We start from the raw sequence: 21,267 nt of genomic DNA, 5'->3' as shown, positions 1-21,267 counted from the left end.
ATTGCTCAGATTACCTCAAAAGAATATTTGGGGATCATGTTGTCGAATAGATCGGTGGCATAGTCATATACGTTATTATTCTGCTTACACGTCATATTTTCCACAGCAAGCCCAAGAAGCTCCTCTATCAAGTTTACATGGGCTTTCAGGAGAGCCTTGTTGTAGTTGTCTGCAGCAGAGTCGAGGTTGTTCAGCAGGTGGTCTATAAACCCTGCAGTGGCATGGTATCTCCAGTCAATCTGGCAAGTCGAAAGATGCTTCTGGGCTTCTGTAACCTTTCCAAGGAACAGGTTGCAGTAAACTCTTAGTAGTCCCAGTAGACTGTTTTTCTGTGCTGCTAGATAGCTTAAAGCCTCCGGGTAGTATTCGTAGTATATGAGCAGCGATATATATTTTTCCTGAACCTGGACCGATGGGTTTATTCCAAGGGCGTGCTTGTAGAAGAACGAAGCCCTCTCGAAGTTGTTCATCCGGTGATATTCAGTTGCTAGGTAAAAAGAAGGTTTGTAAGATCCGATCATTGTCTTATAGGCTATGTTCAGGCATGCTATGCTGCTCTCGCATTCCTTCATTCCAGAATATGCCATCCCAAGATACAGCCATCCTCTTCCATATTTGTTGTTTATCTGGACAGCCTTGTAGAAGCACCTTCTGGCTTCTGGATAGTTGGAGGACATCAAGAAAAACAACCCCAAACTGATGAAAGAATGCTCGGAGTTCGGATATAGCCTGACCATTGAGACGCCTAAGTTGAACAGCAACATGTCCTTTCTTTTTTTGTAATACTGCTTTGCTAACTTGAATCCATACCATGGCGAGTAGAAGGGTAGGAAACAAAAGTCAGGCTCGAAGGACGGATAAAATATCTCTAAATAAATCCCTCGCATAAGATCATCCTTGCATTCGTCTATAAGTACGAGCAGCTCCTTTTTGCTTATCAGGCTCTCGTTTTTCATCCGTAGCAATGCCTCCAGATTGCGGTTATCGCATCTATATGCCTCCAAAAGGATTTCCTTCTGTTTAACATCTTCCTTTGTCAGCCCTTCGAAAAGCAACCTAACGCTTTTCTTGGATATCTCTGCAGCAGGATACTTGACCATCTTCTCATCGCATTCAGCGTCCATAAGAAGGCCCTTGCTTTTCTTGCCTACCAGGAACTTACATCTATGATATATAATTCTGGCCTCGTGGATCCTCATCATTGCGCTGTTCAGCTCTATTGTCTCAATGCACCTTTCATAGTACGACAGCTTATACATCGCCTTAAGTAGGAGCATGGTGGTTGCATTTGTTTTTTCCCTTCTATATACATACTCTGACAATGCTAAAGCTGAGTAGTCCATCTCCTCCATCAGATAGGTATTAATAAGTGAGCAGAGCTTTTCCATGGTAAAAGGGTCCTAGAACCAACAACAAATTTCAACAACTATTCAGGATGATTTCCTTAGCTATGGCTATTTATTAGAAAATTTTTCTTTAAAGACACTCGGCGGAAGCCCAAGCCTTATATTGCTCCATGAGTCCTGGATTATTATAATCTCGTCCTCCACTCCCTTGCATCCGTATATAACTGCGCCCAATGGGTATTTCTCTTCCTTCATCTCGGCACTAAGCATCTGGATGCTGTTGAAGTTTGTAAAGATAATCCTGTCTTTAAACAGTGAAATAGATGTGATTAAGTTATAGGACTCAAAGAACTTCACTCTTTCTGCTGTGTGATTGGCAAGAGAGACCTTGTACACAGAGTACTTCTTCTTAACTTCCATGGATCTAGCCATGGCCAGGACAATGAAATGATTCTCGTCGTACTCGCAAGCTCCAACAATCTCGCCATCTATTTCCATCTTTGATAATATGTCTTCATTCCTTATTGAATATATAGACTTTGAATAGCTTAAAATCAATAGGTCATCTATTAGATAGATTGCTTCTCTGTAGTCATCGAACGGTATTTTTCTGAGCTCTTTACCGCTGTGGACATCAATCAGAAGAATCTCATACCTATAGCTTTGCAGCACAATCAAGTCTTCTTTTGCAATCAATCTATTGGCGCCCTCAAGCCTGATTCGAAGCCCAATATTCTCATCCTGTTTGAGATTTATAACCCTTGTTTCTCTTGAATTAGAATACACCACATAACTAAAGTCTGAGGGGGCCGAGGAACAAAAGGCATTCCCTTCCGTGCATATCTTGACTTTGTACTCGTAACCCCGTTTCCTGTATCCCATGTGCCCTGCAGAAGACTTTGAGAGTTTAAAGGTTATTTCCCCGTCATTCTCAGCCGAACTCTCTGGTGTCTCAGGACTTCTTTCGTTGCTATTTCTCTCCAGGTCCCTGCCATCAGAATCAAGTAAATAGAAGTCGATAGACGACCTGTTGTTGACGTAAAACATCCTGCTGACTCTTGATACTCCAAGTTCAACAGACCTGTGAAATATTTTGTTTTCAAAGTATCTATTGGATCCTCCCCACACAACGCTCAGGATGGTGTCTTCTCCAGAAGTAAGTATTCTTCCATTGTCTACCTCAATATTCCTGACTTCAGCATAGTGGGTGTCGATCTGGTAGGACCTTATGAATTTTCCTCCATTTCTTGAGAATGCAACTATCCTCGAGTCTGCCCCGGATAAATGGAGCCTATCATCTACATATGCACACACATTTAGCGGGCTGTCTCTTACCTTGGTTGTCTGTAAAACAAGGCCTACGTTGATATCAAAATATGAGAAGCTTCCATCGTCGCATACAGAGACATACGTATTTCCAGTGACATGGCATATCATGTTGATCTTTCCATTAGGAAGCTGAAGCTCCGATACCATCTTTTCGGACTGCAGAACCTTTATTCTTCCATTGCTATCTCCAATGACCAGCGACTGGTCGGGCGAAAGAAGAAGAGACGTAATGGTAGAGCTCCCACGGTATACAAGGTCAGTGCCCAATTCCTTTCGTTCATACACGTTGCAGCCAGTAGAATAATAAAACGGATTCCGACCATAGTCAAGGCCATAGGCTCTTGCAGCGATGTTGGAGGGAACACCGTCTGCATCCACATGCGACACATTAAAGGTTCTGGTGTTAATAAACACAAGCTTCTCACACTCCGTCCCGCAGGCCACAACATGGGGATCCACAAAGCTACTGGAAACAGCCTTGTATTCAAACTCCATCGCGAAGTAGGGCGTAAGAGTATAGGAGTCAACCAGCTCTAGAAACCCATCTTTCCTGAAAAGCACTATTGTACTGCCGTTCGAGGACATCGTGACAATGGAGGACGGCTTCTTCTTGATGTTCTTGAAAAGATTCAGCTTCATTGGAAAGGGATGAAAAAGTATTCTTATATGAATTCCAGAGGTATAAGGCCTTCATTCAGCGGAGTCCTTCTCTACCAAGAATGGATTGTGGAACGATATGCCCAATTTGCTTTTCAGAATACACAACCGCAGGGAACCATCGAATAGTGTCTCTTCAGTGCGGCCATCTGTTTGGAAGCCAGTGCATTGAAAAGTGGATTGGAAAGAAGACCAAGATGCAGTGCCCGCTGTGCTCTGGGAAAAGCACAAAAAGGCAGATAAGGCCGATATATGCATCGAAGGTGGTTGCCATGGATACAGAGAATGAGCAAAGGCTGCTGGAAAGATGTCGGGAAGAAGAAAAGAAAAATAAAGAGCATGTTGAGGTCAACGCAGAGCTCCGGGCTCAGATCGCGGCATTGAAGGCTGAGCTGGCACGGATTAGTCAAGAGAGGGTGGGGGATGCGTTTGCTATACACAAGCAAAAGAAGATTAGTGTCAGCGTCGGATTTAATGCGACTAACTCTTTAATAGGATATGACGAATCAAGCTCCACTCTAGTTGTCACAAGAAAAAGCGGAAAGAGCGTGGGAGTGCAAAAGTTTGAATCCCACGACTTTAGTAAGTCCGAGTTTATCGGGCTGGGAGAAGGGTCGTTTATAAGGAGCATGTCCCTGAGTCCTTTCAATGAAGGGATTGGGCTGTTTCCGACCGGAAACGTACTGAACATCATGGATGTATACAGCAGCTGTGTAGTGAGCCAATGCATAGTCTACAACCAAATAGAAAGCATCTGCTTTGACAGAGATGACAGAAATGTAATATATTGCGGAGACAATAGGGGTGTGGTATACTTCATCAATGCTTCATCTCCTGAGACATTCAAGATGCTTAAGGTGTCGAATATGTCGATCCACTCCATATGTAAAAAGGGCTTAGCAGTCTTTGCTTCTACAGTTTACCAGACGTACAAGATTGTTTTTTCGGCTGAATGCCTTCCTTGCACTTTGGAGGTGGAGCCCTACTCAATTTGCACCAACATGGCGGCCCATGGAAACCATCTCCTGCTGACGTTCCGAAGCATCGACTTTCGGGTGAGGCATTTTGTGTGGGGGGAAAGAGAGACCTATTTCAGCCTAGGGATAAAACAAACGAGAAGACATCGAGACAAAATATATAGGAACTACATTTACGTTGTAGATGATGAGCGGAACACTATTAGAATCCTAAGGCTCCATTCTCTCGAGGTAGTATACACATATGCCTTTAAAGAGAAGGTTTTGGATTTCTTTGTCAATGACACATTCTTGTTTGTACTGACAAAGTTTATTGTTCATATTTTTTCTAACAGCGTTTAGACAGGCGTGGCAAACAAAAGTTCTGGGTGCCTGAAATAAAGCAGTTCTTGCCAGCCCTTGCATGGACAACGTAAATAATATTAGAACACTGTGTGCAGATATGGTCCAAAGGGCTAACAGCGGGCATCCGGGAGCACCCCTTGGACTAGCACCGTTTGTTTATATTCTGTATACAGAGTTTATCAACTTTGATCCTGACGATGAGAAGTGGATAGGACGAGACATATTTCTGCTGTCGAATGGCCATGCTTGTGCTCTCCAGTATGTCGTGAGCTATCTCATAGGACACCTGAATATGGAGGACCTGATGAATTTCCGGCAGATTGGCGGAAGAACTCCTGGACACCCAGAGAGGAAGTATCCAGGTGTTGAGTCGAGTACCGGGCCGTTAGGCCAGGGGCTAGCAAACGCCGTTGGCTTTGCAATATCACTGAAAAAGCTTGGGGATCTGGGGCTCTTCAACCGTGTATATTGCGTGTTTGGGGACGGATGCTACCAAGAAGGAATGGGACAGGAGTCATTTTCATTGGCTGCAAACCTTAAGCTAGATAACATAGTCTTCATATATGACTTTAACAAAACAACAATAGACGGGCCGACATCTCTTTCTATGAATGAGGATGTTGCCCAGAGATTCCTGAGCCTTGGATTCGAGGTTGATATTGTTGATGGAGATGATCTGGATGGAATAAGAAAGGCATTAAGCAAAAAGGTTTCAAAACCAATGGTCATTATTCTGGAAACAATTATTGGGCGTGGAAGCACTGTGGAGGGAAGCTGCAAGGCTCACGGGGCACCTCTTGGAGAGGATGGAGTAAGAAGGCTTAAGGAGAAGTTTGGGATTCCTGCTGTGGATTTCTATGTTTCTCCGTCGCTAATGGAGAAGTTCAAGATTCTTAACGAAAAAAAGCGGAGAATAAGAACTGAATGGGATGTGAAGGGGATCAAGGCCATCACAGTCAGGGAATGGACGGATATTCAGAGGAAGATGGACTCGATCTACAAATCCACATACAAGGCACAAGATGCCCCAAAAGCCACCAGGAAACACTTTTCTGAAGCCTTGAAGGATCTTAAGGAAGTAAGCTATCTCATTGGAGGAGCTGCAGATTTGCAGTCTTCAGTGTTGACAAAGATAGGGGGGGATGACTTTAATGCAGAAAATCACAACGGAGGATATATCAACTTTGGAATCAGAGAGCATTGCATGTGCGGTGTCATGAATGGTATTGCATCCCACGGATACTTTCTCCCATACTCAGGAACCTTCCTAAACTTCATTTCATATGGGTTTCCGTCTGTCAGGCTTGGATGTATGGACAACCTGAATCTTTTCTACGTACTAACCCATGATTCCATAGGTCTTGGAGAAGATGGTCCAACACACCAGCCAATTGAGGTTTTATCCACTCTAAGAGCAACACCAAACCTTATTACAATGAGGCCATGCGATGGAACAGAAGTCAGAACTTCGCTGTATACCGCGTTAACCAGGGAAGGTCCAAAGGCGGTGATTTTGTCCAGGCAAAGTGTTCCCGAAATTCCTCACACCGATATGGAAAAGGCCAGGAGAGGCGCATATTACCTTGTTGAGGTAGAAAACCCGGATCTGATATTACTTTCAACGGGGTCCGAGGTCCAGATATGCTACGAAGTGGCCGAAGCCTTATCTGACCTCAAAATTTCGATTGTATCGTTCTTCTCTTGGGAGTTGTTTGAAGAACAAGGGGAGGAATATAAGAAGCATATTCTCAAAGACGTTCCAAAGGTCAGCATTGAGGCCTTGAGTACATTTGGTTGGACAAAATACTCCGACATGCAGATAGGAATGACCACCTTTGGGGCAAGTGGAGCATGTAAGGATGTTTACAACCACTTTGGATTGAATTGTAAGGAAATCTCAAAAAAGATAGTTAGTTTTCTCAATAAACTTTCCAAATGTTTATAGATATCAGACCTACCCAGAACATAATGGGTTCTACTCAGCATAGAGAGATTGGGAAAATAAGAAAAATACTTAGCAATCTGGAAAGCAGAGTGAATGTAAAAGACTCCTTGGCCGAGTTCAGGGACATGATGCTTCTTGACAGCGACAACGATTTGATTATCCTTGTGCTGCAAAGAGTTCATAATATTCTACATACTTCGCACAATAGTGAATACATAGAAATCCTCCTGGACATCGTTCATAGTGAAGAGGCATTCGATGAGTTGTTCAAAATAATCCTCAACTTTGCCTCTGGAATGGATCTTGGCAAAATCATGGCCAAGCTCAAAAATGCCAATGAGCTGATGATATTCAAGTACCTGAAAGAAATAAAAAACAGCGGCCTATTTAACGGTCTTTCCAAGGAAATGGATAAAAGATATGTCGAAATTTTGGATACACTTGAGTAAATATTCTTCCACCAAAGAAGCCGAACCTTGGTGTCTGTCAAGGCTACCAAAAAGTCGAAATGTAACTGTTGACTTCGATCATTAAAAAGGAAAGGCTTTGGTTGGCGTATGAAGGACTGAATTTGAAAAGAAAACAGCTCTGCAAGACTATTTGTATACGCATTTATGACACCATATGTGTATATGTGCGAAGATTTATAAAAAAATTTATAAGTGATGTATTCTTCGTTCTATTGTCTTCCATCCCTGATGGATGGGATCTAGGAGTTCGTATGCTATTGAGCCATAAATGACTATGGAGAGAACTAAAATAGAGCCAAAAACAACTACTCTCCATGCTGTGACAGGTAAAGAATTCTCTTTGGATGGAGCATGCCTCGTCCTGAACGATCTTATTAAGACGAGGATGAGAGAGGCAAAAACAAAGTAGGGAAAATACTTGGATTCTATAATCCAAAATACCAACAGTAGTAGTGTGCACAGCAGTAGTGAGGCATCAATGAGGATATCAATCCCGGTATCAGTAAATAATATTGATCCTGAAACAAGGCTACAAGAGATGGATAGCATGTAAGTAAGTGGTACAATCAAGCAGGGAAGAAGCATGGAATAGGAGCTGACATCATTATTACTCCATGTGCTGAGTGGGAATATGGCGATTGAAAGAATAGAAATAACAGAGAATGCAATAAGAAGGACGTTAAAAATGGAGTAGGGCATCTTGTGCAGTTCAGATCTATAGCTCGATTCTAAGTTGTTGCGAAACAGGAGAAAACATTCTAGAGCTGAGTACGAGAATGGAAGAAGCATTATAATAAATCTGAGGAATAAGGAACTCTTAACGGTTTCTTTTAGCATAAGGCCCATAAGTATAGGAAATGCGATGAGCATTGGTGCTTTAAAGTCGCAGATAATCGTTTTCAAGTACATCCGGATTAACTCGCTTTCGTCCCTGGTTGGCTTGCTGATTGCAGGAGGTTCTGAGATCTTCATGATGCTTATAAGGGTAGAGGAAAGCGTGATGTATATTCGATGGATTTGGAAAGTAGATAGGGATTGGATGATAGAGGATGAGTAGAAGGCTTATTAAATATAGCATGTCTCCAGATTGATATAGTTATTGGGGCATTTGAATTTGCTTGGAATAAGAGTAAGTAGAGAGCAGAGTGGCTGTCATTGAGATTTAGATCGCGATTGCAGACGTACGGTGAAAGCACATAACTTTTTGGAATAAGTGCAGAGTTTCCTACAATTAAGGGAAATACATTTCAGGGAGAGAGTAAAAAGGAGCAGGAATGTGAGTAGAGTATAATGGAGGAACTCACCCTCGGAAAACACGGATGTGGTTAATATGCATGGCTGCTTTGTTTGATATGTTATATTGTTCGGAAGTAGAAGAAAGCATGGAAAGAATATTCGAGATGCTTCATGGAGCTTGCGGGTTGGAAACAGAGGAAATGAGGGGAGTGCTTAAAAGAATGAGCGATTTTCGTACATATGTGCTGTTTCCCCTTATCCTTCATGACGACAAGCTCGTTGTATCACCAGATATGGGATATAAAGATATAGAAAAGGAAGAAAGAATATATGTTGAAAAGATTATCAAGAAGCTTCCAAGTCTAGTGTGGCAATCCATGGTATTTTTGTATATACCCGAGCACGATAATTGGATCTTAGGTTTAATGAACACGGTTTTTGATACATCTTCCTCTAGATTCTCTGATTCTGTCGGGATATACAAAAAGTCTAGAGGGAGGTCTGAGATGAGATTGGTGGATTTAATGATGGGAATGTTTAGAAATAACGTCAGCATGATGGAAAAATTTGGAAGGGGTCTTGCTCACAAGGCGGAGGTAAAAATGAAGGAGATACCAAATGAAATATCCAAAGAAGAAAGGGAGAAGCAGAAAGAAGTATTAGACAAAATCAGAGAATACGGAAAGAGCCTGGGCACTAGGGAAAAGCAGGAACAAATACTCAAAGCACAGGAAATAGTTTTTGATACATGTATATATCTTTGGAGAAGAGAGGAAGATAGAATAAGCTTTGTTCTAAAAGTATACTTGAGAAGTTTACAATGTAAAATGTTGGGACTGAATAAGGGGGCATTAGCTGACGATGTGAATCAGGAAGTGTCGCTGCTTCATTCCATAAGTCATGAAATACTGATAAACACACATAACGAATATGGAATAGAAGTTACAGCAGAATTAATCAAACGTCTATTCCTAGAATATATGAATATTGACGAAGAATATGTTAGTAATGTTGTAGAGGATGTCAAGAAGAAAAAGGAAGAAGAAAGAAGGGAAGAAGAAGAAGAAAAGAAGAGAAAGGAGGAGGTGGTCCAACGGAACGTAGAAGAGCTATTGAGGGGCGAGGAGGAAGAGAAAAAGGGAGCGAAAGCAAAAAGAAAGAGTAAAAAGAAGAAAAAAGGAAGCAAGAAACCCGAAGAGAAAGAGAGCGAGGTGGAGGAAGTCTCTGAGAATAGGGAAGCACAGGAGATGGAAGATAGTAGAGAAGCCTGCAGTAAGGAGAGAAATAAGGAGCAAAAGAATGAAAGCGGTAGATGTTATTATAAGCTCCACAAAAGGACTCTTTTGTGGAGAGAAGAACCCGAGAAGATCAAGAAGAAGTGGGATAGTGGAACTGAAGAGAGGTGGAAAGGGAAGTCGATTGGGGAGATCAGGGAGCAGAAGGAATTGCATGATATATCTGAAATTTCACAGCTCCTCAAGAGTCAAGATGCAAATAACTTTTTCATATGCACAGGAGAGTATATGAAAAATGGCATAAAAAGATGGAAAATGGTAGCAATTGCTGTACTTGAGACCAGAGACTGGAAGAAGTTGGGAGTGGTAGAGGTTGGTCTTTTCAAAGACAAAGACGAACAGAATGTTATTTTCCATTTAATGTTCAGACCTACAGATTTAGGAAGGGCTGGAGCAGTTGTGAGATCTGCACTTGCGAAAGTAGATAATATGGAGAAGGTAGATGATACAGACGACTCGCTAGATATATCTGGATTTACATATCCAAAAAACACACGGTCTGAAGTGGTGAGAGGCTTGAATGAGTTTAGAGTAGTATGGCGAAACCCTAAGAACACTGCTGAAGTGATACGAAGTCTTACTGTTATGTCTAGACCAGGAGGCAATTAATACGAATACATAGAACAAATAAAATAAAGATTTATTGTATGGGGATAGTGCCCTGAAATTAGATTACTACTGTGGCTTAGTAAGTGCGTATGGAAAATACAAAAGTTATGGACATTGCAGCAGAGTTAATCTTACAAGTATTTTTGCAAGATTAAGGACACTGATGATGAAAGCACCAGCACCGCAGCACATGAAGTTAAAGAGAGAGAAGAGGCGAAAAGGAAAGGGCCAGGAATGCTTTGGAGCTGTTGGGTCTAGAGGAAAGTGAGAAGAGTAAGAGTAAAAAGCCCTAAGGGTAAAGGTAAGAAGGGCCCAAAAGAAAGGAGTAGAGGCAACGGACAATTCTTACAAGGTGCACAAGAGGGTTCTCCGATGGACGAAAAGTACTGAGAGGGTCAAGTGTGAGCTGGATAACAGAGATGAAGAGAAGTGGAGAGGTAAGAGTATGGAGGAGATTGAGGAGCAGAAGATATTGCACGACATTGTAGAGGTGCTGAAGCTCCTCAGGAGTAAGGATGCTAACAGGTTTTTTGTTCGGACAGGCAAGTACATGAAGGGTGGAAATGAAAGGTGGAAGATGGCGGGAGTTGGGATACTTTCGGAGGGAGCGAAAGGAGATGGTTGGGATTCATAAGAACAAGAGAGGGGAGAGTGTGATCTGCTATCTATCTGATGTTCAGGTCCACGGACTCTTCCTGAGATCCAGTGAGTGGGTGTATAGATTATGGATAAATATGATGGGTGTTGCTTCGATATCATAGCTGAATAGTGGTATGGAGTACGGGATGGCTAGAAGGGAGTTGTGTTTGCCTTAGATCCAGTAGAGTTGGTGCCCATTCCATGGTAACAGAGGAAGCAAGAAATCAGGATGACCCGGGATCTGGTTGAAGAAGGAGCAATGCAGAGAAGTCCTGTTGTGTAGAATAGGATTGTTAAAGGTGGAAAAGCAGTTTCTCTCCCCTGCGGCTGTATCACAGGAAAAGGAGGTGACGATAGATTAAGTAAGGAGGAAGGACCTACCCTATGAGGTGGAAACACGGGGGTCCATGGGTATTGATTATTATATATAACATGATACATCATTGCTCCTCAGGATTAGAGCGTATTGTTTCGTTTAAATTGGAGCCTGGTAGTCAAGTGATAGTGTTTCCATTTATCTTTGAAGGATATAATATTATTGCATTGCCGACAACAAAGTACAGTGACTTGAAGAAAAATCCAAAGGATATGAAAAGTCTTACACCTTTCTTCTTTAATGCTTCTCATATAATATGGGATTTTGCAATCGGAAGTGTGATACGTACACCTGATAATCGATTTGAGAGGTTATTTAATGAAAGAATGGAAGGCTATTTGAAGGATATATCCGTAAATGTATTAAAGATGTACGTGAAAGGGAACAAAACCATTAGCGAGTTGTTGGAAGCAGTGTATGAAAGGATATTCCGGTGCGACGAAAAGGGAGGTGGACATATGATGAAGTATATAGAAGATGTTATAAAGGGATTTGATGATATGATAGAAAATGTGCCTACTGAAATGGATTCAGAAAGGAAAGAGATATATCACAGGTTTTGGAGTGGCAGTAGGAAATACGTAGAATCTTTTTATAGTATAGAAAGACTGAAACATTTAGTCGAGCTAGAGAAGATGGTGTGTAGTGCATGCAGGGAGATCTGCCTTGGGTTGAAAGAGGAGAAGCTGATGGGACTGTTTGCTGAGGGAAGTATGAGAAAGGCTTTGAAAGCGAAGCTTGGCGAAGAGGAAGCCAGTAGGAGGGGATACTTAGAATATGCTATTATTAATGACGAGATCTTATTGGATGCACACAGAGAACATACAGGGGAGGTTACAAAGGAGTTAGTCATGCAGATGCTGCTGGGGAAGAATGGAGAGGAGATAGACAGGAGATATATCGGTAAGGTTGCAAATGTAGTCAAGGAAAGGCAGAAAAGAAGAGAAAGGGAGATGGAAAAGAGTATGAAGGAGCTGCTGAGAGATGAGGAGAAGGCAAAGAGCAAGAAGGGGAGGAAGAAAAAGAGTGTGGGAGTCTCAGAGACCAAGAAAGAGGAGAGCGAGACAGAGGAGGTCGAGGCGAGTGAGGAAATGGAGATATCATCCGTGGAGGTTGGAGGAGCACGCAGGAAGACAGGCAAGAAGAGCAAGGGTGGTCGGAAGTGTTTCAAGATCCACAGAAGGGTTCTTCGGTGGAGAAAGAGCCCAGAGAAGATCAAAGAGGAGTTGGACAGGGGAAGAGAGGAGAGGTGGAGGGGAAAGTCTCTTGAATATATCAAGGAGCAGAAGGTGCTACATGACATAGCGGGTGTGCTGGAACTTCTCAGAAGTGAAGATGCAGACAAGTTCTTTATGGATACAGGAGAGCACAGCAAGGGCGGGAGTTCTCGGCGTCGTCTAATGGCGATTGGGGTTCTTGAGGTTGGAAGGAGGAGGATGACAGGGGTGGTGGAGGCTGGAACGTTCAAGGACTCTAGTGGATGTACAGTTTTGTACCACCTGATGTTCCGGGTTACAGGGATAGAGGAGATTGGAAGTGTTATGAGCCCAGAGTTTGCTGAGGCTAATGATATTGAAAAGATAGATGAGGATGAAGAGTGTCAGGATGCGGGCAAGTTTGTGTATCCGAAAGGAGTAAGGTTTGAAACAGTGAAGGATGATGATGCATTCCAGATAGTGTGGAGGAATCCCTCTGACACCTCTGAGGTTCTCCAGGGTCTCACGATTCAGCGCAGGCCATATGTGATCTGAGTGATGTGATGTTATAATGAATAAAGAAATGGTGCTATGCTTGTGTTCTGTTCTCTACTACGGCCTCTTTGACCTGTGGAATTCCTTCAGGTTGTTTAGTAGACATATGTATGTTGATTATGATGAGGGGTGGAATGAATGTCTGTGTTGGCGTGAGAACATGTGATAGAATGAAGATTGTTTACTTATCGGACCTTGATGGAGCAGAGACTCTCTTTAGCTTATTAAGTAAGCCAAAATGATTATTTAGAATAACCATAGATCTACACATCATAAACGTGTAGGCAAAAAAAACAAGGATAAGGATGAGGGCAAGGACAGCCACTCTCCATGATGCAGTAGGAAGAGAACTCTTTCCAGATGGGCAATACTTCTCCTTGAGCAATCGTATCAGGATGGGTAAAAGAAATAGGACTGCATAGAGAAGACGGTGCTTGGATTCTTTACTCACAAGTGCAGTACGGGGGAACAGTAGTATCAGGATGTCAATAAGGACGTTGATTCCAGTATCTGTGAATCCAATCTGTCCTGGAACAAGGCGGCAGGAGACGGAGAGGAGATAGGTGAGTGGGATGAAGAAAGAGGGAAGGGTTATGGAGTAGAGGAGTGAATCATCATTATTTTCCCATTCATCAAGGGTGAATGCAATGATTGAAAGGATGGAGATGATGGTGAATGCAAGAAGCAGGAGATTGAGGGTGTAGTAGAGCATGCTCTGCAGGATGCCCTCTGGTTTGTTATGTGGCATCCTGTTGGTGTGGAGTAGTACGGCATACTGTACTGCTGAGTATGAAAAGGGGAGGAGTACTGTGACGAATCTGAGGAAAAGGCTACCTTCAAAACTGTCTTCGTCGAAGATGAAGTACATGGCGGCTGGGAATGCAATTGACACGATTGGAGCGATGTCGAGGATCTTCCTCCAGTGTCGCTGGTTCTCGGTGTGTTGCTCTGTTCTGTGTGGCTCTGGAACGTGTGTGGTGTTCATGCGGGGTAAAGGAGAAATATGGATGAAATGGATATATTGATATGATTGGGAGTGTGGGGAATTAATGAAGCCTTCGTTATGGGTACAATATGGCGTGTATTGCTGGGGGAACTGGATTTGATGGCGGGGATATGGATTGGCAGGAGGGCTACATGGTTCTGGCGTGGAGAGGACGGGAAGGTTAGGCTTTGCAAGAGCGGGAGAGGAGAGAGTGTGGTCTACTGCCAGATGTTCGGGCCCACGGACTCTGAAAGGGCAAGAAAGGGAGCAATTTCGCCGTTTGGGAAGTGTGATGATGTGGGGCTATCCCATAGCATAGATTGTGAATAAATATGATATGATAGACATTTAATGTCATACCTGGGCAGCTTGGGATGGAGATGGATGACTAGCCATTTATTGAGTCTCTAGAATGCCAAGCAGACACAAAGAATGGGAAGGCGTTGCATGCTTCGTGTAGTTGTGTGTGGCAGTCTCTGGGCCCGGAGAGATGATGGGGTGGGGAAGTGGTCGAGAATGTGTGTGTTGATGTGGTGAGCCCTGTTGTTGGCGGGGTTCTCAGTTGCCTTATGTGGTGTGGTGCCATATGATTGGCCGAATGGTGGGGTTGGAGCCCAGTAGCAGGAGTGGGGTCTTGGAGGAGTGCAGAGAGTGCAGAGCCATCGTTATGAAGGGAGATGGTGTACAGACCCCTTTGCATAAAGGAGATAGTATATTAGGTGGAGAGGGGGCCTGCCTTATGAGGTATGCGGCATGGACATTAATCAGTGCGGTTGATGTAGTGTATTGCTCTTTGGAGACAAGGGAGAGTGTTTCTTTGACATTCAATCCAGATGGTCAAGTGATAGTGGTTCCGTTTATGTTCAAAGGGTATAACATTGCAGCATTGCCAACGACAAAGTTCGGTGACTTGAAGAAGGACACCAAGCAGATAGAGAATGTTGTATCTTTTTTGAGAAGCGATATTTGTTATGCAGTGTGGGAGTTTCTGGTCAGCTCGGTGCAGTACAAGGATGATGATCGGTTTGAGAGGCTGTTTGACGAAAGAATGAGGGGTATCTAAGGAATATATCTGAAGGTACATCAAAGGTGTACATGAGAGGGAACAAGACGTTCAGTGAATTGCTGGAAATGGTGTGCGGGAGGATGTTAGAATGCAGTGGAAGGGTAGCGGGGGGGGGCATAGTAAGATATGGAAGAGATGTCATGAGAATGCTTGACGACATGATAGAAAACCCGCCTGCTGGAATGTCTGAAGAGGAAAAGAAGGTGTACCTGGAGGATTGGAGGAGTGCTAAAGAATGGGGAGGGTTTCTCTATAGTATAGAAAGATGGGAACGGATAGCTGAGGTGGAGAAGATAGTGTGCAATGCATGCAAGGAGATCTGTCTTGGGCTGAGGGAGGAGGAGCTTCTGGGATTGCTAGCCGAGGGAGGTATGAAGAAGACTTTGAAAGAGGAATTCAGCGAAGATAAGGCCAAAGATGCAAGATATCTAGAATATATTGTTGTTGATGACGTGCTGTTGCTGGATGCACACAGAGAATATGGAGGAGAGGTCACCAAAGAGTTGGTTAGGCAGATGCTGCTGGGGAAGGAGGGAAAGGATATAGACAAAAGATATGTAGACAGGGTTGCAGGTGTAGTCAGAGAAAGACAGAGGAAAAGAGAAGAGGAAACGGAAAGGAGTGTGAAAGAGCTGGTGGGGGACGAGGAGAAGGCGAAGAGTAAGGAGGAGAAGGCGAAGAGTAAGGAGGAGAAGGCGAAGAGTAAGAGGGGGAGGAAGGGGAAGAGTGCTTCTGCACCCTCGGAACAAGAGGAGGAGAAGAAGGAGAGCGAGGTAGAGGAGGCTGAGCAGGGCGGGGAAGTAGAGGCGCTGCCGGTGGAGGTTGGAGGTGCACGCAGCAAGGGGGGCAAGAAGAAGAGCAAGGGTGGTCGGAAGTGTTTCAAGATCCACAGAAGGGTTCTTCGGTGGACGAAGAGCCCTGAGAAGATCAAGGAGGAGTGGGACAAGGGAAGTGAGGAGAGGTGGAAGGGAAGGTCTCTTGAAGAGATCAAGGAGCAGAAAATAGTGCATGATATAACGGGTGTGCTGGAACTTCTCAGGAGTGAAGATGCAGACAGATTCTTCATGGATGCAGGAAAGTACAGGAAGGGCGGGAGTGAGAGGCAGAGGATGGTGGCGATTGGAGCTCTTGAGACTGGGGGACAGAGGATGACAGGAGTGGTGGAGGTTGGGACGTTCAAGGATGGGGATGGATGTCCGGTTGTGTACCACCTGAGGTTCAAGCCAACCAGTATAGGGTCGATAGGAGATGTTATAAACCCAGGGGTTGTTGAAGCAAGTGATGTAGGCAGGGTAGACGAGGGTGAAGAATGTGAGGATGCGGACAAGTTTGTGTATCCAAAAGGAGTAAGGTTTGAAACGGTGAAGGAGACAGGATCATTTCAGATAGTGTGGAAGAATCCTTCGGATACCTCTGAGGTTCTCCGTCGTCTTATTGTTTATTGCAGGCCATGTGTGATCTGAGTGGTGTGGTGCGATGATGAATAAAGCAAATAGTGTTATGCTTGTGTCCTGTTCTCTGCTACACATTTTTGGGCAGCAAGTTGGTCTCCTCTGGCTTGGATTTGTCTGGCGGATGTTTCTTCTTATGTGGTGGTTGGAGACATTGCAGATGGAGGATAGGAGGTTATTTATTGATCAGCTTTTGGCACGTGTCTCTGCCTCATTAGTAGGCAGAGGAGATTATACACAATGACTATAGATCCATACACCATAAGCCATAGGGACAGCAAGAGGGCAAGGACAGCCACTCTCGATGGTGCAGTAGGCAGAGTGCTTTTTCCAGGGGTGCAGTGCTTCTTCCTGAGCAGTCTTAGCAGGAGAGTGTAGGGGATACGATTGCAAGGTAGGAACGATACTTGGGCTCTTTTAAGATAAGTGATAGACTTCCTACAGAGCATAGTAGGATCGGGATGTCGATAAGGACGCTGGAATTGGTATTTGTGAAGGCGGTTTGTCCTGGAACAAGGCGGCAGGAGACGGAGAGGAGATAGACGATGGATACAATAAAAGAGGGGAGAGTTGTAGAAAGGAAGATTGAACCGCTACTTTCCAGTTTCCTTCCAGCTAGTGTGGGGCAGGAGAAGATACTGGGCTGCTGAGTATGAGGATTGGAAGAGCACGGTGATGAATCTGAGAAAAGGACTCTCCCCGAAACGATCTTCGTTGAGGACGAGATAGATGAGGGTTGGGAATGCAGTTGGCACGAATGCCACAAGATTGTTGTTGAGGACGGCGCTCGAATGGAGTTCTCGGTGTGTTGCCCTGTTGTGTGCGTGATGTTCATATGGGCAAAGGGAAGGATGGAATGGATGTCATCTGGTAGGATGGGGGATTGGTGGGTTGAAGGTGAAGTGGCTTTGGTGGTTGACAGATTCTGGGGGTCTCTGCGGCGGTTTTCCGCGGAGGCAGAGAGGAGGGGTGAGCGGAGGTGGTGTGCTTGGAGATGGAGATGATATCTCGATGGATGGCTGGGGTCGGCGGGATGTGGTGGATAGCGATTGGACTCTGGATTTGGGTTAGTTGTCTTTGGAAGGATGTTTTTGGAGTGTCTAACCATGCTGATTTGTAGAAGAGAGGAAGGAGGAGATGGTTTAGAGGTGTAGTGATGTTCAGAGGGGATGATGTAGTGGATAGGTTTGGACAGGGGGTTGGGGAGGAAGCAGAAGGAGAGATTCAGGTTGATAAATTCTGTGGGGAGGTGTGTTAGTGTAAGACTGATTGTTAAGAGATGAGCTGTTTATTCGCCGGGCTTTGATGAAAGGATGCTCTCTCCACCTTGCCAAATGAGATGGAGTAGTTATCGAAGATGTCTGCGTTCATTATTAGATACGCTAATAACGCATAAGCGATGACGATAGAGATGAGTATAAGGACAAAGACCGCGATTCTCCATGGTGCAGTAGGGGGAGGGCTCTGTTTCTCTGGAGAGAGCTTCTCCCTGAGCAATCGTATCAGGATGAGTATGGAAGATATGATTGCAAAGTAATAACAATGCTTGACTTCGTCGAAGGCAGGCACTAAATCTCCTGCAGAGCATAGTAGTATCAGGATGTCAACAAGGACGTTGATACCAGTGTCTGTGAATCCGATCTGTCCTGGAACAAGACAGCAAGATGTGGAGAGGAGATAGGTGAGTGGGACAGTGAAAGAGGGAAGGATGAAAGAAAAGATAATTGGATCATTATTATTTTCCCAATCATCATCTTCCCATTCAGCAAGGGTGAATGCAATTATTGAAAGGATGGAGATGATGGAAAATGCAAGAAATAGGAGATTGAGGGTGTAGTAGAGTATGCTTTGCAGGATGCGCTCTGGTTTGTTATGTGACTTCCAGTTGGTGTGGAGTAAGGCATACTGTACTGCTGAGTATGAAAAGGGGAGGAGTACTGTGATGAATCTGAGGAAAAGGCTATCTTCAAAACTGTCTTCGTCAGAGATGAAGTACATGGTGGCTGGGAATGCAATTGACACGATTGGAGCAATACCGAGGATCTTCCTCCAGTGTCGCTGGTTCTCGGCGTGCTGCTCTGTTCTGTGTGGCTCTGGAACGTGTGTGGTGTTCATGTGGGTAAAGGAGAAATATGGATGAAATGGATATATTGATATGATTGGGTGTGTGGGGGTGTTAGATTTGTGTTATGGTATGGGATATTGGTGGGGTTGTGCGGAGACTTGGAGTAGGAGGGTTGGGAGGCAGTGGGGATCTAAGAGCTTTGGGGATGCAGATGGATTGGATGTGGATTCTGTTCCTGGTGGAATGAATTCCTCGTGAGACATATTGTGTGATATTGTGCAGTGCAGGTGATGGATGTGTGTTTGGTCGATGGCCTCCGGGGGAGAAGGATCTTAGTCGGAGGGCGAAGAAGCAGTGCAACGGGTGTGGGAGACAGCGGGCCCTTGAAGATGTGAAGGTTATTGGCATGTACAGTCGTGCTGGTTGGGATATCATGTGTCTCTCGGATGGTGGAGGAGGTGAGAAGCTTGAGGATGGGTTGGGCTGGAGGTTTAGCAGGTCGAAGATAGAGATGTTGAAAGGATCGCTTGAAGAAGGGGCGGGTTTAGAGACTTGGATCTAGCTCCGGTTGTTTTCCACGGGGACAAGGTTGCTGTGCTGCCGGACACTGGCGGCAGGAGATGGATGCAGGAGAAAGGGCATGTGCTTCCCAGTTGGCGGGCTACTCCCATATTTGGCACTTCGGTCGGTAGCATATATATGCGTGTTTGGAGACAGCAGCAGGGCTCCGGATCTGATACGTGAGGCGTTTGAAAGTCCGCATTTCAAGAGGTTTGATGGTGCTGGGACGTACAAGGAGGCCAAAGGGAGATGTGGAATGAGGTTTGCGGACGTGGTGAATGGAGCGTTTGGGCAGATCAGCGATATGGCGGATAAGGTTGGGAAGGGAGAGCCAGAGGTTTGGTGTATTTGGAAGAAGAGAGGAGAGGTGGAGATGCTTCTGAAGGTTAAGGAGTACAGGAAAGGCTATGGATCAGGGAAAAGAAGGAGGAGATAGTTAATAGGCCGCTCGCTGCCGACAAGTATGTGTGACGGGTTTTTTGTCCGGACAGGTAAGTACAGGGGGGGGCGGGAGATGGAAGGTGGCGGCTCTTGGGGTACTTTTGGGAGAGGGAAGAAGAGGGAGGGCTTTTCAAGAAGAGGGAGGGCGTGATCTACCACCTTCTGTTCAGGTCCACTGGTCTGAGAAGACAGGAGAGAATGCAAGGCCGTTGATTGTGAAGGGAAATGATGTAGACGAGGTAGGGGAGGATGCAGGGAGCTCCTCGTCTCTGGATGGTTCGGAATCTTGCTGTTCTGAGATTCCTGAGATGCGGTAATATGAAGGGAATGAATAAATATGATAGATGTGTGTTGTTTTGATGGGATGGCTAGGGCGGAGATTTGGTCGAATGGGGGCATTCAGGATTGAGAGCAGCCTCCTGGAGATGGGCCATAGATGATGGCAAGGCAGATAGTGAGGGATGTGTTCTGGGGATGTGGGAGATGGACATACAGTGGCATGAAGGAGCAAGGACGTGGGTCTTGGTCTTCTCTTTTCGACTTCGATTCTAGTTAGTGGTGAATGGAGTCTCGGACTGAGCTGGATTGAAGGTGATAGTTGATGAAGAGCTCTGGGTTGCCTGGAGGGGAGATATATGTTGGGCTTAGCGGGTTGTTGGAATGGGACATAGATTGATGGAGGAGAGGGGATGTGGCTGGCTGTAGAAGAGGTTGAGGATGGGGTATGTGGTTTGCTCGGGGGAAATACGGAGAGAAAGTTCCTTGATGGGATCAGAAATGGGAAAAGTTTTTCGGTGATGGAGACGGGCAGGCTTTGATAGACTAAAGGGATCTGGATTGGATGTCGGAGTCGTGGGTGGTGGGGCTTGGGTGTTGGAGTTTTCAAGGAAGTGCTGTTTGAGGTCGGTTATAGAGTGTATGTGGTAGTGGTATAGCAGAGGATGTTGCTGGGGTGGATGAGGATGATGAGTCGAGACTACCAACTGTTGAGTATCTGCCTTAGGCTAGTGTCGACAATCCAGTTACGACCTCCTCTAAACCGATCTTGCGTATCGTGCCTGACCTATCTCCAATGCCCTCGCTCCTACCTGTGCATTGTGCAGTCATGCACCCCCAGTCAATGGACTTGTCGCATGCCTACCTGCCTCGGTAGCTTCCCTTCGTCCAGACGGCCGCTCCCTCTACTATCTTTCTCCCCCTCCCTTCTCCCTCACTTCTTCTTAATCCTCTCTAATGCCCGTTACTCCCACAGCCTTAATACTGCTTCTACCCTGTATCCTCTACATCTCTTCATCTCCTCTACCCCCGTCTTCCCTTATTATCTCTTTCCCCTATTCCTCCCTCCTCCTTCCCTTTATCCCTTCGTCTCCTTCCCTCCCTCCTCTCTCTTCTCCTCCCTTCCTACTCCTCTTCAATCCCGTATCCCCTTCCCCTACCTATCCTCCTCTCTCACTTACCCCCTCTACCTTTCCCTCCCCTTCCCCTCTCCAAACCCCTCTCTCACCCTAACCTCCTTTTCATTTCTCTCCTCTTTCACCTTCCACTCCTCTTCCTCCCTCATTCCCTCTTCCCTTCCTACTCCTTTCCCCTCTCTACTTCTCTACACCCCTTCCCTCCCCTCTTCCCCAATCTCCTTACACTTTCTTTCTTCTCTCCCCACATCCTCTTCCCTCATTCTCTCTTTCACTTCTCCTCCTCTGATTCCTATCGAATCTCTCCCCCG

The 21,267-nt window shown here is 45.0% G+C and overlaps 15 protein-coding genes across 15 annotated transcripts; 9 read left to right on the top strand and 6 right to left on the bottom strand.

Moving 5' to 3' along the window:
- Positions 1–5: 5 nt before the first annotated feature.
- Positions 6–1,388, bottom strand: ECU06_0150 (uncharacterized protein; the record flags this gene model as incomplete). The annotated part of the gene is made up of 1 exon (NM_001041393.1): positions 6–1,388. One exon carries the CDS (start codon positions 1,386–1,388, stop codon positions 6–8), a length of 1,383 nt encoding a protein of 460 aa, NP_585771.1.
- A 66-nt stretch (positions 1,389–1,454) lies between these two features.
- ECU06_0140 (uncharacterized protein) lies at positions 1,455–3,314 on the bottom strand (the record flags this gene model as incomplete). Its single annotated transcript, NM_001041392.1, has 1 exon — positions 1,455–3,314. The coding sequence occupies one exon, from the start codon at positions 3,312–3,314 to the stop codon at positions 1,455–1,457; it is 1,860 nt and encodes a 619-aa protein (NP_585770.1).
- Positions 3,315–3,394: 80 nt separating this feature from the next.
- Positions 3,395–4,651, top strand: ECU06_0130 (uncharacterized protein; the record flags this gene model as incomplete). Its single annotated transcript, NM_001041391.1, has 1 exon — positions 3,395–4,651. The coding sequence occupies one exon, from the start codon at positions 3,395–3,397 to the stop codon at positions 4,649–4,651; it is 1,257 nt and encodes a 418-aa protein (NP_585769.1).
- A 61-nt stretch (positions 4,652–4,712) lies between these two features.
- ECU06_0120 (transketolase) lies at positions 4,713–6,599 on the top strand (the record flags this gene model as incomplete). The annotated part of the gene is made up of 1 exon (NM_001041390.1): positions 4,713–6,599. One exon carries the CDS (start codon positions 4,713–4,715, stop codon positions 6,597–6,599), a length of 1,887 nt encoding a protein of 628 aa, NP_585768.1.
- Positions 6,600–6,622: 23 nt separating this feature from the next.
- Positions 6,623–7,048, top strand: ECU06_0110 (uncharacterized protein; the record flags this gene model as incomplete). Its single annotated transcript, NM_001041389.2, has 1 exon — positions 6,623–7,048. The coding sequence occupies one exon, from the start codon at positions 6,623–6,625 to the stop codon at positions 7,046–7,048; it is 426 nt and encodes a 141-aa protein (NP_585767.2).
- Positions 7,049–7,255: 207 nt separating this feature from the next.
- ECU06_0100 (uncharacterized protein) lies at positions 7,256–8,041 on the bottom strand (the record flags this gene model as incomplete). Its single annotated transcript, NM_001041388.1, has 1 exon — positions 7,256–8,041. The coding sequence occupies one exon, from the start codon at positions 8,039–8,041 to the stop codon at positions 7,256–7,258; it is 786 nt and encodes a 261-aa protein (NP_585766.1).
- Positions 8,042–8,388: 347 nt separating this feature from the next.
- Positions 8,389–10,209, top strand: ECU06_0090 (uncharacterized protein; the record flags this gene model as incomplete). Its single annotated transcript, NM_001041387.1, has 1 exon — positions 8,389–10,209. One exon carries the CDS (start codon positions 8,389–8,391, stop codon positions 10,207–10,209), a length of 1,821 nt encoding a protein of 606 aa, NP_585765.1.
- A 1,023-nt stretch (positions 10,210–11,232) lies between these two features.
- On the top strand, positions 11,233–12,975 carry ECU06_0080 (uncharacterized protein; the record flags this gene model as incomplete). Its single annotated transcript, NM_001041386.1, has 1 exon — positions 11,233–12,975. The coding sequence occupies one exon, from the start codon at positions 11,233–11,235 to the stop codon at positions 12,973–12,975; it is 1,743 nt and encodes a 580-aa protein (NP_585764.1).
- Positions 12,976–13,156: 181 nt separating this feature from the next.
- ECU06_0070 (uncharacterized protein) lies at positions 13,157–13,960 on the bottom strand (the record flags this gene model as incomplete). Its single annotated transcript, NM_001041385.1, has 1 exon — positions 13,157–13,960. The coding sequence occupies one exon, from the start codon at positions 13,958–13,960 to the stop codon at positions 13,157–13,159; it is 804 nt and encodes a 267-aa protein (NP_585763.1).
- On the top strand, positions 13,686–14,000 carry ECU06_0060 (uncharacterized protein; the record flags this gene model as incomplete). Its single annotated transcript, NM_001041384.1, has 1 exon — positions 13,686–14,000. The coding sequence occupies one exon, from the start codon at positions 13,686–13,688 to the stop codon at positions 13,998–14,000; it is 315 nt and encodes a 104-aa protein (NP_585762.1).
- A 546-nt stretch (positions 14,001–14,546) lies between these two features.
- Positions 14,547–15,023, top strand: ECU06_0050 (uncharacterized protein; the record flags this gene model as incomplete). The annotated part of the gene is made up of 1 exon (NM_001041383.1): positions 14,547–15,023. One exon carries the CDS (start codon positions 14,547–14,549, stop codon positions 15,021–15,023), a length of 477 nt encoding a protein of 158 aa, NP_585761.1.
- Positions 15,024–15,208: 185 nt separating this feature from the next.
- On the top strand, positions 15,209–16,489 carry ECU06_0040 (uncharacterized protein; the record flags this gene model as incomplete). The annotated part of the gene is made up of 1 exon (NM_001041382.2): positions 15,209–16,489. One exon carries the CDS (start codon positions 15,209–15,211, stop codon positions 16,487–16,489), a length of 1,281 nt encoding a protein of 426 aa, NP_585760.2.
- A 349-nt stretch (positions 16,490–16,838) lies between these two features.
- On the bottom strand, positions 16,839–17,585 carry ECU06_0030 (uncharacterized protein; the record flags this gene model as incomplete). The annotated part of the gene is made up of 1 exon (NM_001041381.1): positions 16,839–17,585. One exon carries the CDS (start codon positions 17,583–17,585, stop codon positions 16,839–16,841), a length of 747 nt encoding a protein of 248 aa, NP_585759.1.
- A 164-nt stretch (positions 17,586–17,749) lies between these two features.
- Positions 17,750–18,592, bottom strand: ECU06_0020 (uncharacterized protein; the record flags this gene model as incomplete). Its single annotated transcript, NM_001041380.1, has 1 exon — positions 17,750–18,592. The coding sequence occupies one exon, from the start codon at positions 18,590–18,592 to the stop codon at positions 17,750–17,752; it is 843 nt and encodes a 280-aa protein (NP_585758.1).
- Positions 18,593–19,182: 590 nt separating this feature from the next.
- Positions 19,183–19,539, top strand: ECU06_0010 (uncharacterized protein; the record flags this gene model as incomplete). Its single annotated transcript, NM_001041379.1, has 1 exon — positions 19,183–19,539. One exon carries the CDS (start codon positions 19,183–19,185, stop codon positions 19,537–19,539), a length of 357 nt encoding a protein of 118 aa, NP_585757.1.
- Positions 19,540–21,267: the final 1,728 nt, after the last annotated feature.

The sequence above is a fragment of the Encephalitozoon cuniculi genome, chromosome VI (assembly GCF_000091225.2).
Source record: "Encephalitozoon cuniculi GB-M1 chromosome VI, complete sequence".
In the NCBI taxonomy this organism is placed as follows: Eukaryota; Fungi; Microsporidia; family Unikaryonidae; genus Encephalitozoon; species Encephalitozoon cuniculi.
This window is presented reverse-complemented; position numbering and strand designations above follow the sequence as displayed.